Genomic DNA, 13,588 nt, shown 5'->3' with positions numbered 1-13,588 from the left:
TGGACTGCTAATGTTGCTTCTTTGGACAACTTTTTATTAACAACTACTGCGTTCAGTCCAGTGGCAGCCGGTAGTCAAAATATGTTGGGGTTTCAATAGAGTACAATATTAAGCCTGACAATAAATTTAATATTAGGTGCATAACTCTCTTCTCAGCTCTCCTTGTTTCGTGAAAACCTCCACGACACTCTTGTTTAAATATAATCTCTAAACAAAATGTATAATTATAACATTGCTGAAAATTCCCTTTTTGCAAAAAATAATCCCTTTATTCCTATAAAATTCAAAACCCCCAGATCTGGGAATTTCTCCTGAGACAATGCTTGACAACTACAAATCACTCATCTCGTATTGACATGTTGTATATTGCATCAAAGAAAGCTGTAAGCGAAACATTGGTTGAAACAGAGTAGATGATAAATTGAAGATACAAAATCGACAACAATATCATACAAACGCGGTCCCGTTTAACATGCAACTGAAAAAACAGTTTTTTTTACGTGGTTTTAAAAGTCGGAACGCCGTTCGTGAAAAGATAATATTTGCAAGGCAATGTACCTACCCACGGTTTCAACTATTCACGCAGAATTTGAAAAGAAAGTAGTCAGATTCTGGATCACGATTTAAAACAAACTGCTACAAACATAGGTACAGTCGCTCTGCAAGTTACGCAAGTTTTGAAGGGACCTATTGTATGAAATCTATGAGATGTTATAACCGAACCGAGTTTCGTATTGTGATGAGCCATGTCGGGAATTTTATAGGTTGCTCGGCAGTCGGGAGCACTTATTGATTGGCCGCTACTCGTTCAGTCCTTTGTTAAAAGTTCCCTGTATTCACCCTTCGTCCGTGTCATTAAAAATTTGCTCGAAGCATTCATCATTCACAACTATACTAGTGTTTTCGTACTCTCTCTCTCTCTTTTTTAAACACCATGACTTTGGACTCATTTTGCCTATGACCATTGATTATCCTGACATGACCCACTGACACGAGAGACTGTAGATCTTCCATACTGTTAGAAAAGCACTAATCCCCAGGAATAATAAAAGTTATGATATTGTATAAGCAATTGGTAAACCTGTCGAATTCCGCTGCATGCAAAGGCACTTTAAAAAACAACACGTAAATATTTAATAGAGACAATTATTTAAGTCGGGGGTTTAAGTAAACATTCATAAAATAGGTTTGTATGGTTTAGTTTGGGTTATTTTAATAATTAATGCGTATTTCCTAACCTTCAAACTTAATTTAAATTGAGAAAAAATGGAACTTTAATGCATATTTTACCATCTCCCACCACATAAATAGTTATTTATTGTAGTAATTAAGTTGAAACCACGTGCTAAGAGCTATTTTTTTGTGTACTAAACGTGCAGCGGAATTCTTCAAGTTTATCATAAACGATACGAAAATGTTTTCTGATTTAGCATTATTCAAGTAATTTAATTTTATACTCACAAACTTTCTTCGGTCATGGTGATATCGTTTGTGGGATATCTTCAGTAGAAATAAATGTAGAATTTTATGTACATCATTCTCACAAATAAACAAACTGAAATACAATACTCAATGTTTTGGATAACATTTTTGACATGTTAAAATATTGAAGGTTGAAGGAAAGTGTTGCCATAGTGTTGCCGAGTACATTTTTAATCAAGCTCACGTCACTAGAAAAAGAACTAAAAAGAAGAAAAAAAACCACGAGGGGGCGGTGGCTAAAGAATTCTGAGAAAAAAACAATGATTTTAACACAAAAATTTCCGGTTCCTCAGCCAAATAATATCGACGGTTTTATAATTTTTACGTGGTTTTTAGTTCTGTGTAAAAAAAGCGAAAATATCAAAGAAGTTAAACCTTTTGAAGTGCTGGCAACAATGTTTTCATCTGCTCGTACGTCGTAGCTAGTGATGTAAATAACATAATCGACATATTATCGTATTAATCGCTCGAAATTGAATAGAGCAGGTATTTGAACGGTGACGGTAATAATATTGTATGCCCTTTAAAATGATTATTAAATAAGTTTATTAAACAGCTATTTTTTACACCCCTTCAAGTAATTTTCTTCGGAATAATAAAAAAATTAAAAACTAATCATCGAATAAGTAAGTACGCCATAGAGTTGCATAGTAAAAGAAAAGCCGTGTAAAGTTGATTGTTTAAACGCTGTACATAATTACTATAGCCGCCATTGGTAAATTCAGATATTTTTTTATATGAATAATCGATTCAAGAAGAATCTTTAGAAATCAGAAAAAATATAATATCACTGACAAAAAATGTGTTATTATTCCGCCAAAGACTGCGGCATTAATAAAATAATGAAGGTGACATTAAAATCGATGGGGAACCTTAATTTTTGAAAATTAGATTTATGTCAATTTTATGAAATTTCTGTCCTGTCGGAGGACAGAAAGGAGTTCTTCGGAAAACATCCCGCAAATTTCATATTTCATCGCTCTAGTGCTTATTTGTCCAAACAACCAATTAGCAAATATTTTTCAGTAGCAAGTTTTCTTTCGTTATTTTATTGAAACGTAATAATAAGTATTTAAGATTGAGCTATTTTCGTAAGGGATCACATGTTATCACTAAAAGATCACATTAGTTTAAGTAATTCTTATTAATAATAATATGACAAATTATATTTTTTGTACATCATTTATCGTTTAAAAATGGAGATTTAACAATTTACTGATCGGTCGTTTGGACATTTTGGAACTAGGGCGACGTAGAAAAGAACACGTGAGATGTCTAAAAAACAATAATGAGTTTCCTGAATTCGCTAAACATAATGTCAAAGAACCATAGTGTTGATATACAATGGGATCAATATTCTTCATATTAACATCAAAGGAAAATGATCAGAAAATTTAAGGCCTTAGAAATCAAGCGATCTGTAAATAACAATGAAAACCATATGCTACATTAATTAATTCAGCCAAATTCACTCTACGCATAGCTATTTCGTTATCTTTTAAACTTGAATTTATCGGAGATGTTAAATCAAAATTATAATTTAAAAAAACACCACGCGGAAGAATCATAATTAAAAAGCTGAGAAAAATATTGTTTTGTGTTATTTTTCCTGTCCTTTTCAATCTGTCAGATTTGGAAGTACAAAATAACCTCGCTTTTGAATCTCCAATATTTTTGTATAACAATTAAAATCCGTGTTACCCTTTAACAATTTTTATTTATTTATTTTGACTACATTTTAAGAGTTTCTTGATTTATTGTACTATTAACTATCATGTCTGTAGAATCACCTCCCCGAAGTTACTGCACTTTTAACCCCGGACACCTTTTTATAAAGTCACACTTCTGGGGATTATTTGTTCAGTGTATAAAGCTATTTATAATATAAATATACGTAAGTAGTGCGGTAGGTACCACGCTGCATTGGTCGGCTGACGGACGCGCCGCAAGCATCGTATTTCGCAATACTCGCACTCCTCGACTTGGCACCCCGCCATCTCTATCTATTGATCTCTTTAGACCCGTCTCGGACCGCTATTCGCAAGAAGTTCGTCAGACTTCGGCAGTCTCCGGAAAATTCCGAATTCGAGCAGGCTTTCTTTCGTTTTTCGTTTTGGCGCGAGACCCAGGATTTGTCCCAACTGCTACCGATTGTCAGACTACGAGAGCCAGTGAGACTATGGAATCCAGCATCACAACATACCCAACTGGGGTATTGGGAGACGCAGAAGAAGAGAAAGGTTGGGAAGTACCCGACTATTCAGATCTTGTCACCAATATGGCTAGTGCCATTTAAATCAACGTTACGCTACGATTCATAATGTATAGAGAATCTATCACTCTGGAGCGTTCAGCAAAATATATTAGGTACTACGTTTATACCTATATGTACCTAATGGTACTTGACAAATTTATTTAATGAGGAATAATAAATTAATATTAATTAATACACTTTATTTGGACTCGCCGGGAGTCGAACCCGCTGCCATTGGATTAGGGAGATTTCTGCTACAAAAGGCTTTTGCAATTTTCCTTTTCCCTCCATTAAAACCACTAACGCTCTCTGTGTAGTTTTGTTGGAAGCTTTTTATATACACGGCTAAAAGGTTTGCGCGCTCGCTATAAAAAAAAGATTTTTCTGGCGAGCAAACTTTGGTCAGCGTGCAGCCAGCGCAACAACTTGTAATAATTAAACGTAATATTGAAAAATATTCGTTGAGTTGAACTATTTGTGAAGTTCAGGAGCAAATCTTAAGAGCTTTATTTGCCACATCATACCATATCCGAAAAGGGGTTTGTAAGAAGACGATTTTGTACTTATAAGCATTTCTTATAGGCCTGAAAATTTAATTTTTCGAGGCTCGATTATAGCAAAGGCCAAGATACATTCTACTTGCAATATTTTTAAAGAATCAAATTTTCACACCAAAAACACATGATTTCGCATTGCATGTCCTTAAAAATAGGTCCCAATAAAAGGTACAGAGTTTAGAAAGTCTTAGATACCTAAGTAACTAACCATCAGGTTATTTCCGTAAGGGGTGGGCAGAGTGGAGCGACCGCCACACATTTCTGTCTCGGCACACATTCCTTGCTTCATTCACGTTCATACATACTCGTCTGTTGTTATGTCACTTGATATGACCCTACTTAAGGTGAAGCTTAATGCTAAATCGCAATTTTGATTAATCTTTATGACGAATGGGTGTACATAATGAATACCAAAAATATGCTTTATATAAATTGAAGGTTTTCCTATCGTTTCGCTTGAGTAGAATACAAATAAAATATTAAATTACTCAATAAAAATATAAATGTAAACTACTAAATTTTTTTTTTCAATAGAAATGTATGAACGCGTAAAGGAAACAACTTAAAAAAATACAGTATTATAGCTAAGATTATCTGTGACAGTTTCATTTGATTAACTGTTTTGCTTTCTTATAAAATTATTTACAAAAATAAATAAAAAACAGTTTTGTGCTTTTCTTTTTCGAAAAAAAAGAATTTCTTTTTCCGAAAACAATGTAAATTTTTTTTTTTCTTATTATTATTCATATTTTTGAGTTTCCCACTGAAGACTTACTAACCGTATTATGTGCGCGTTCGTGTACCCAGAGTAAGATTATTTTTTTCTTACTTCTGTTAAATTAATCACAAAGATTTTCTAGAACAAGTTTGCACGTACCTACACGGAGAAATATGAGTATTGCTAATTTATGAAAAATTTCTTCAAATTATTGGTAATCCCGTTAAAAACGGGATCGCAGACCATTTCCTGATAAACTTTTAGTTTACCTTGATAATATACAATGACAAAATTCTGATATATCAAGATTTTAATGAACACGTGTTCCGACATCGTGATAATACAAGATTTTACCAACCATTACTGCTTCCAACCATCTGGAGGTGGTGAGACTATGGCATCCCCAATTAAGGTATATTTTGATGCTGCAGGAAGTGCGGAGGGGGAGGAGATAAGGAAGAGGATTCAGATCTTGTCACCAAACACGGCTAAAGCCATTTAAAGCAACGTTTCAATTCAGAATGGGCGATACTGGGAGTATCGTCCCCTCAAGAACGTGCCGCAAGTATCTATACTATATATTATTTTAAATTAATGATTTGTGAAATAATGCAAATTTGAATTTGAAATTGTGATTTGAACCCGCTACCTTCAGATTGCTAGTTGAGAGCCTTACGTCGTTAAGGGCCTGCAATCCCGTGTTTAACCGGATTAAGAAATAATTTAATTCTTAATAAATTAGCAATATTGAATATTGGTATTTTTTCTCTGTGTATTTCATCAATGTCACTGGCCTGTCTGATATGCAGAAGTGGAAAGTTCTTAAGGCGACATCAGTTTTCTTTCAAATCGATATAGATCAGAGATTATAATATTCTGTGGCGTCCCCCTATAAAATTGAGATATCCAAAAGCTGAATATTAGAGAATCTTTTAAAGTATTCGTCGCTGTTGGAAAACATGGAAGAACTTTTAACGAGGGAAGAATAAAACCCAAAATTTAAGAAACAATTAACTCTAACGCTTATCAGGATATTCTAAAATTGCCTTAAACCAAGACAAAATCGCACTAATGCTTTGTCCAGGGCTTTTTAGGTTCATGGTACTGGGTAAGTATGAACACAGACAATCATTCGTTACATTAGATTACGGTCAGTCTAACAGATTCCGCAGTCATCGTCAGTAACAGTCTGGCATATACAGGGTGTATCGGCACGTACCCGACAAACTTTAACCAGCTATTCCTTAGCATATTTGGAGTAGAACATCTTATGTGCACTGTCCGGTAACGTTTTTAAAATAAAAATTATTATTCATATTTTCACCACATGTCACCACTGTTTTATCCTTTGTCAAAGTTTGAAAACCCATCTGGCAATATTTTATTCGAATTCCGTTGAATAATGTACGTGTGTACCTATATTGTGGCGCTTTTACAATCACAACGAAATGGCACGGCACCATTCGTCTCATTGATAACTATTATTATTTAGTGTGTGCGAAAGAGCGAAGACGCTTTTCGACATACTTGCTTATAACAGCTGTTGAACACGAAAAGCAATGCCAATGACAGTGATGTAGTGTGGAAATTTTTTTTTTTTTTTGTTTTTAATTGAAAAAAAATGCTACCTGACAGCAAAGTGCCCATAACATTTTTTACTCCAAATGTGCTAAGGAATAGCTGGTTAAAGTTTGTCGGGTACGTGCTGATACACCCTGTATTGTTTTTAACATGACCCTTTATTTACCGCAAATCTATCTATCTTTATATGATGTCCGGGGGTAAAGTGCACTAACTTCGGAAGTGATTTTTCCTATACTAAAATTATTTCCATACAAATAATTAAACCTTTTCACCTAAGAACTACCAAAACGTTGTAATTTCGAAAAAAGTTACTAATCTTCTTTACCTCTACCATCATATAGAATCACCTCCCGAAGTTGGTGCACTTTATCCCTGGACACCTGTATACACAGTGTCCTGAAAATCGTAGTACAAAGGGAACTGGTGAATCCAGTCAAATTTGAGTCGATTTTGTAGTTAGTATAATTTTTAGATTTGAGCTTTCGTTTTCGAGTACTCGTAAATCGAGTATTATTTTCAAATCAAGACAAGACAAGTAAAGACGGATAAAGACGAGTCGAGACGAGTCGAGACGAGTCGACACAGGTCGAGACAGGTCGAGACAAGTCGAGAAAAGTCGAGAAAAGTCGAGACAAAACATTACTTGCGTAATGACTGACAAAAATCGTTAAGGCGATGCCATACGTAGTAATGCAATATCATGTGTTTTTGGTTTGAAAATTTGGTAGCCTAGAAATATTTCAGATGCTTTAATTAAATACTGCGAGTAGAATACATCTTGGCCTTTGAAATAATCGAGTATTTTTTAGAAGTCTTTTCATAAGCCCAGAAAAAAATAATGTAAAGGCCTATGAAAACTGCTTTAAAGTTTAAAATCTCCTACTTACGAACCTATTTTCGGTTATGATTTTATTGTATAATGTGGAAAATTAAGTTATTTATAAAATTATCGAAAAAAAAAATATTTATGCCTGGACATCCTCAAAATAAAATAAAAGGCACTTTTTGGCCATATTTTTTTCTTGCAGAAATCAAAACAGGCGGATGGTGTTAAGCGAGAATTTAAACCTTATCGCCATCTACGTAAGGGTTGTTATTGATAGCGGCTCAATTTAAAGTATTACACGACGTAGTGCATCGCCTTAAGGTTAAACGCAACGCTCGTTGTATTCTACGTGTTCACAGATGGCGTTAATTAATTAATTTTGTTTAAATACGCTTTTGCAAGGTATTGCTTTACAGTATTAAGACAAATTATTTGTTTGCGCCCTCATATACGCAATATGAATATGAAAAATAGTTTTGTCCATATAAAAACTCAATTCTATCGAGAAAGGCATACAAATACAATATTGGATTGAATCATCGGTAAAATATTGTATTTGTGTGCCTTTCTCGAAAGAATTAAGTCTTTAAACGAACAAAACTATTGATTCATATTCATATTGCGTATATGAGGGCGCAAAAAAATAATTTGTCTCAATAATGTAAAGCAATACCTTGCAAAAGCGTATTTAAACAAAATTAATTAATTAACGCCATCTGTGAACACGTAGAATACAACGAGCGTTGCGTTTAACCTTAAGAGTCACGGACAAAAATTTAAGGTCCGGAATTGAGTAGACAAGTCTGGTCATTCTATATGATGCCGATTCATCAGTTTCCCGCTTGTACTACGTGTTACCGAACACCGCGTGTATCTTTAATAGTGTTTCTGTGTGTGTTTTGTTTTTTTCAACAAAGAGATTGATGAAAAGGAAGGTCACAGTCTACATTAGATACTATGAAAACCACCCACCCTCTTTCCACCCCTTAAAGCAGAATTTTAATAATTCTTGATGAAATTTTAATTATCTAATTTCAAAAAACATTGCATAGAACTAGGGCAACGCCGCGCCGGGGACTTCAGCTAGTGTTTTATAATATACAGTCATAGCGCAAATAGTCATAAAATAAAGTCTATTTGACAACTGATGTAGTAAATTATTATGTATTTAAGTAATACTATTTATTGTTTTAAGCCGGGGGGTTTTCGCTAACTTTTTAATGAAACCCACCCACTGAGATAACCATCCTCACTCGATCACTGTCAATTATCTGAGACTTTATTTCAAAATAAACAATTTAAAAAAACAATATCGGAGCAGTTAGATTTGACCCAAATAACACACATTTAAAAAAAATGTGTATTGATAAAAAAATATTATGTATTCACAAGAGATGTCCTTGCGAAACGTCTCTGAGAATCAGCCTTTGTCTTGCTAATGTCTACTAAATACTTTAGCGAGAAAGTATTCTGCGGTTTTGATTTATTTTAAATTATTGTTCAAAAGTATAAGTTATTAGTTTTTCAAAATGTGAAAAATTTCATCAAGAAGTATCAAAATTCTGCGTTAATGGATGGAAAAAAGGGTGGGGATAGATTTTTAGAAATCCCAATAAACAGCCACCTTCCTACTGTTCTGACAATCAATTTTTCAAAATTTCATCAATTTCTAAATAAAACCGTAGATTTGTGTAAAAAACTAAGTCACGCTGCTTGACACTTTTATAATAATACAATAGAAAGAGAGATATAAATTTAATACTACATTATTTTTTTTTATTGCATCTGTATTTTTTGTGATTTGTTTAGTTTTTCACATTTTCACTAAAACGGGAGAGTAAGTATTTTTTTCCAAGAACTAAGTTTTTAATAATTATAACATTGAATTTTTCTACGCTCAATTACCTCAAGGTTGGCATAAATTTTCAATCTTAAGGACTGTACGCTTCTTAACTGTCTAATTAATATATCGCCTCGAGGTTCACACAAAATAGGTTAATAACAGATAAGGTTAGAGGTTAAATATAAAAAATCCCAGACGCGCGATAAAAAAAAACTCTGCCAAAATTTTTCAACAAATTATTATAACTTTCACTCCATCATTTAATCACCCCCTACAGTTCCTTTCAGACATTCCCACCCTCTTCCCTACACCTCCCCAATATCCCCCCTTCTCACCACCATCCCCCAAATATCGAAAAAAATGAAGTTAATCGTTTGTTAATGATCCGTAGAAAGTTAATTTTTTCGGCTGAAAATAATAACAGCTCTTTTGCAGTATTCATATTATGAAAATGGGGTGAATTAGAAGCACCGATCACGGTTAGCAGGACTCTTGTGTGGTGTATGTATTGTGGGTCGCGTGTATTACGCGTAAAACATCCTATCCGCCTTCCTACCAGCGACACTAGGAAAAATAATAATATAAAATCCTTGCTAACATCGCGCCGAGCTTAAAATCAGTTGGCAACCGAAATATATTTTAAAAGGCTGTGGTTTGAGGCGGGCTGGATATATTATTATCATTTTATATGTCGCTGGGGGGACTGCTGGGTGGAAGGGGGGTGTGGGGGATAGCCATGGGGAATGAGGGGGATTGTGGGAGGCGACGGGGGGATCCAGGGGGACGCTATGACGAGACGAGTAATGTACATACATTTATTATGGTCTTTTCATGATAGAGAACCCACTACTAGAATGAAGAGAAGAAAAAAAAATTCTATGTTTACTTTTTTCGATTATACGTACGAGGCATGACAGTATTTGATGCCCAGTGAAGAATAAGGGAGTGTAAAGCGAATATATTAAGCAAATGTGAATGGTAGAATAAGTCGGAGACGCCCGAGGAAGACATGGCACGATCAAGTGAATCAAATGCTTGAATCGGGCCACGTCAAGAGTCAGAATAATAAAAGAGTATTATGTATGATATGTGAATCCCCCTGCGGTATATAACATAATATTGCATTCAAAATTAAAAAAAATCAACATAGTACCATTGATAATACATACTTATAAACAGGTTTTAATAAAATCGTTGATGATTGTTCTTCTTGGCTGATGATTCAATACTTATATTTCGTTGTTTCGGAGAATTTGAACAATTCTTCAAATTTTAAAGTTAATTTTCCAGTTCTGTGAAAGATTTTTTCAAGTTCTGTTATTATTTCAGTTCTGTCAAGCAACTAGCCTATAATGATATAATAACAGAACTTGAATAGGACTCTCACAGAACCTTTGAAATATAACTTTGTGCAATGAGTTGGAAAAAATCTTATTGTTTTGGAATAAGTATTAATTTGTTTCACTTGATCATGCCATGTCTCGGTCGTCATCTTCAATCATTCTCTTCCAAGTCATACATTCGCCTTAACGCCTCTTTCTTCGCTTATCATTTACGACTCATTTTTCCACAAATAATTATTAGATATCTTTCCCAGGCATCTTCGACTTTTTCTATTATTCACTTAATACCATGAAATCTACAATGTTACCGTTAAAAAACTACATTCGACTAATTCGACTCCCTATCTTATTCCAGTGCACAGATAATGCGTTAAATCTTTTCTTTTATTTTCCAACATGCAAACACTGCTGGTACTAATAAGAATAGAATTTTCAATTTTCAGAGAATTCGGATGAACGGTATACGAACGCGTGCTGGACAAACTAGCAAACAAATATTTTTATAAATACAGATAGATAATTTTGTGTAAATTACTAATTATTACCTCACCAAAGTCTCAGCTGCTCGGAGCCAGTGGGGCTATTACACCCCTTATATGGGAATTGTTATGATTTAGAAATAATCTGTGTAAAACCAAGGCAATGCAAGACTGACTTTAGCTTATTATAAATAAAATAAATTCAGAAAAAAATATTTCACATTATCGCCCTTAACAGCGGGTTAACAGCGACCTTGCCAAAGAGGCCAAGCTAATATCGTGCCCAATTGTGGGCTTGTATGTAAGAACTTTGCTACGAATAATTTATCGTACAACGTTGAAAACGTTTTTGAGAATTAATATTTTTATGAAGCACCTAATATTGCCTTAATAATATATTATGACGAGATAAAATTTTCGTAACTTACTAAAAGTTTATCAGGAACTCTGGTTAATTCATTCTTCAAGGCCTGCAATCCCATTTTTATTCAATTTGAGTAGATTCCTCGTATATTTTTTAAAGCAATAATAATTATATAAATAAGAATAGGGTACCATTAGCTCAGTAGCACTGTCACGGAAAGACAAGGGTCCTGGGTTCGAGTCCCAGATGTGACCGTTTCCTTTTCTGATTTTTCTGTTTCAGATTTTCGTTTAGAAATCACTAATATTGTCTTCAATATTTAAATATTACAATTTGAGGTTTTACTCAATAAAGTTATTCCGAAAAATAAATATAATTATATAAATTGAAAAAATCTTCAGAGAAAAAATACACGCCGCCGCACAGTGGGCTGAAAATCGCCTTTCATAGACATAGAGACTTGAATTTTCAAGGGCATTGTTTTTGGCTAGAAATGGATTCTGCTGATCATTACTATGCTATAAAATTTCATATGAAGCAATTGCGTGTACAAATGAAGGAGTTATCATTTTTTTAAGAAAAAAATGTATGGCACTGACATTAAAAATGAGGCTATCTCTGGAATCATAAGGTTGGCCATTCTATCCTTACACACAGATATATTTCTATTTTTTTTGTAATTTTTTGACATACTTCGTATAGTGGCGCAACGTGCGATTTTTTTTTAAATCCTCAAAGTTCAAATCCTCCTCTTTAGACACATCTGCCCTCCTTTATCAAATTATCATCTGGCAACCCTACTCAGGACCCACTGTGGACCCTACTCGTGAGCGGGTCTCGAAAACCCGCTCTTTGTGCGGAAACCTGAAACAAAAACCAATACCCGATTACCCGTCACCCGACTACTATTACTTTCGTTCAACGTAGGTAAGTAATATATTAATAGTATTATTTTTGAAGTGAAACTTCTTTAGGCGCGTAATGGATTTTCGATGGACGGAGTAAAACCGAGTCAGGATCGACACGAAAATGCGGGTACCCCCACCACCGCTCACCGTTCACTGTCCCTCTCTCACCATATGCGCTTGTTGAGGTGGGGGAGCCGCTCACGAACGTTCTCTCTCTTCTCTTCTTTCCTCTCTCTCAGACACCAGCGAACTGCGCCACGCCAAGCATCAGCTGCTTGGTTAGTATACTGCGTCGTGAGTGTAATACGAGTGAAATACGTAATTGATTGTGGTTCATACGGTTTAACAAAAGAAGTTTCACTTCTGTCTTGCGTAGGCTTGACACACCCACTTTTTTTTTTGAACCAGGACTATACAAGTGATTTCTTTGAGCAAATTTTATCGTATATTTCTGTACCAAAAGTCTCAACGCCGTCTAGTAGGAGATTTAGCATTAACAATGTCTTTGTAAAAAAGGAGGACATTCAGAAATTAAACGAATTTTTAATACTATTTTACTTTATTTTAATCATATTTAGCTGAGCTGCCGATTTGTAAAAAAGGAGGACATTCAGAAATTAAACGAATTTTTAATATTATTTTACTTTATTTTAATCATATTTAGCTGAGCTGCCGATTTTGGAAAGAAGTTCTTGGTTTTTTAACAAATAATTATAAAAATCTTCACATGTCATGTTTTTGAAGTTGTATTGAGTAAGAATTAAAGATTTAACTGACTGCATACTAAGTATATTCCTCTCTTTGCTCCACTGAGTTATGCGTTATGTGCGCTTATACAAAAATAAAACTCGCAGATCTTGAGCAGTTGTGAGAAACATTCAATGTTTTAAACACTTTTGAATTAGATTGTCCACTGCTCGTGCAACTTCAAATCATAATATGCTTCATCTTCATCTGATTTTGATTTAAGAAATGAAATCAAGTTACAAAATTGATCATGTAGCTTAACACCGTCAATCTCTACACCTCTAATGTTCAAGAACTTAATGCATGAAACTAAATCATCATATTCTAGGTTTTCGTTCTCTTTCAGCAATTTATTTATTTATTTATTTATTTATTATTTATTAACGCCGATTATAGCGGCTTTTACAAAAAAATAACATTTGTTATACATATTAATACAGAATATACATAGATAAAAAAAAATATAAATATAAAATACATAAA

General features: G+C 34.1%; 1 protein-coding gene across 5 annotated transcripts in view; it reads right to left on the bottom strand.

Moving 5' to 3' along the window:
- Positions 1-13,588, bottom strand: part of LOC149409867 (uncharacterized) — a 74,998-nt gene that overhangs the window by 17,825 nt on the left and 43,585 nt on the right. Inside the window, exon 1 of one of the 5 annotated variants that reach the window (XM_089649250.1) lies at positions 1,462-1,598. The exons of the other annotated variants lie outside the window; for them this stretch is intronic. Within the exon in view, the coding sequence (XP_089505376.1) occupies positions 1,462-1,478 (17 nt within the window). The 5' untranslated portion in view covers positions 1,479-1,598. Of the gene's footprint in view, positions 1-1,461; positions 1,599-13,588 lie in introns of those variants that run through there. 5 annotated transcript variants of the gene reach the window in all.

Source organism: Hesperophylax consimilis, chromosome 29 (assembly GCF_061612785.1).
Source record: "Hesperophylax consimilis isolate HC1 chromosome 29, BYU_Hcon_1.0, whole genome shotgun sequence".
Classification (NCBI taxonomy): Eukaryota; Metazoa; Arthropoda; class Insecta; order Trichoptera; family Limnephilidae; genus Hesperophylax; species Hesperophylax consimilis.
The sequence above is the reverse complement of the archived record's forward strand: the minus strand, read 5'-3'. Positions and strand labels throughout refer to the sequence as shown.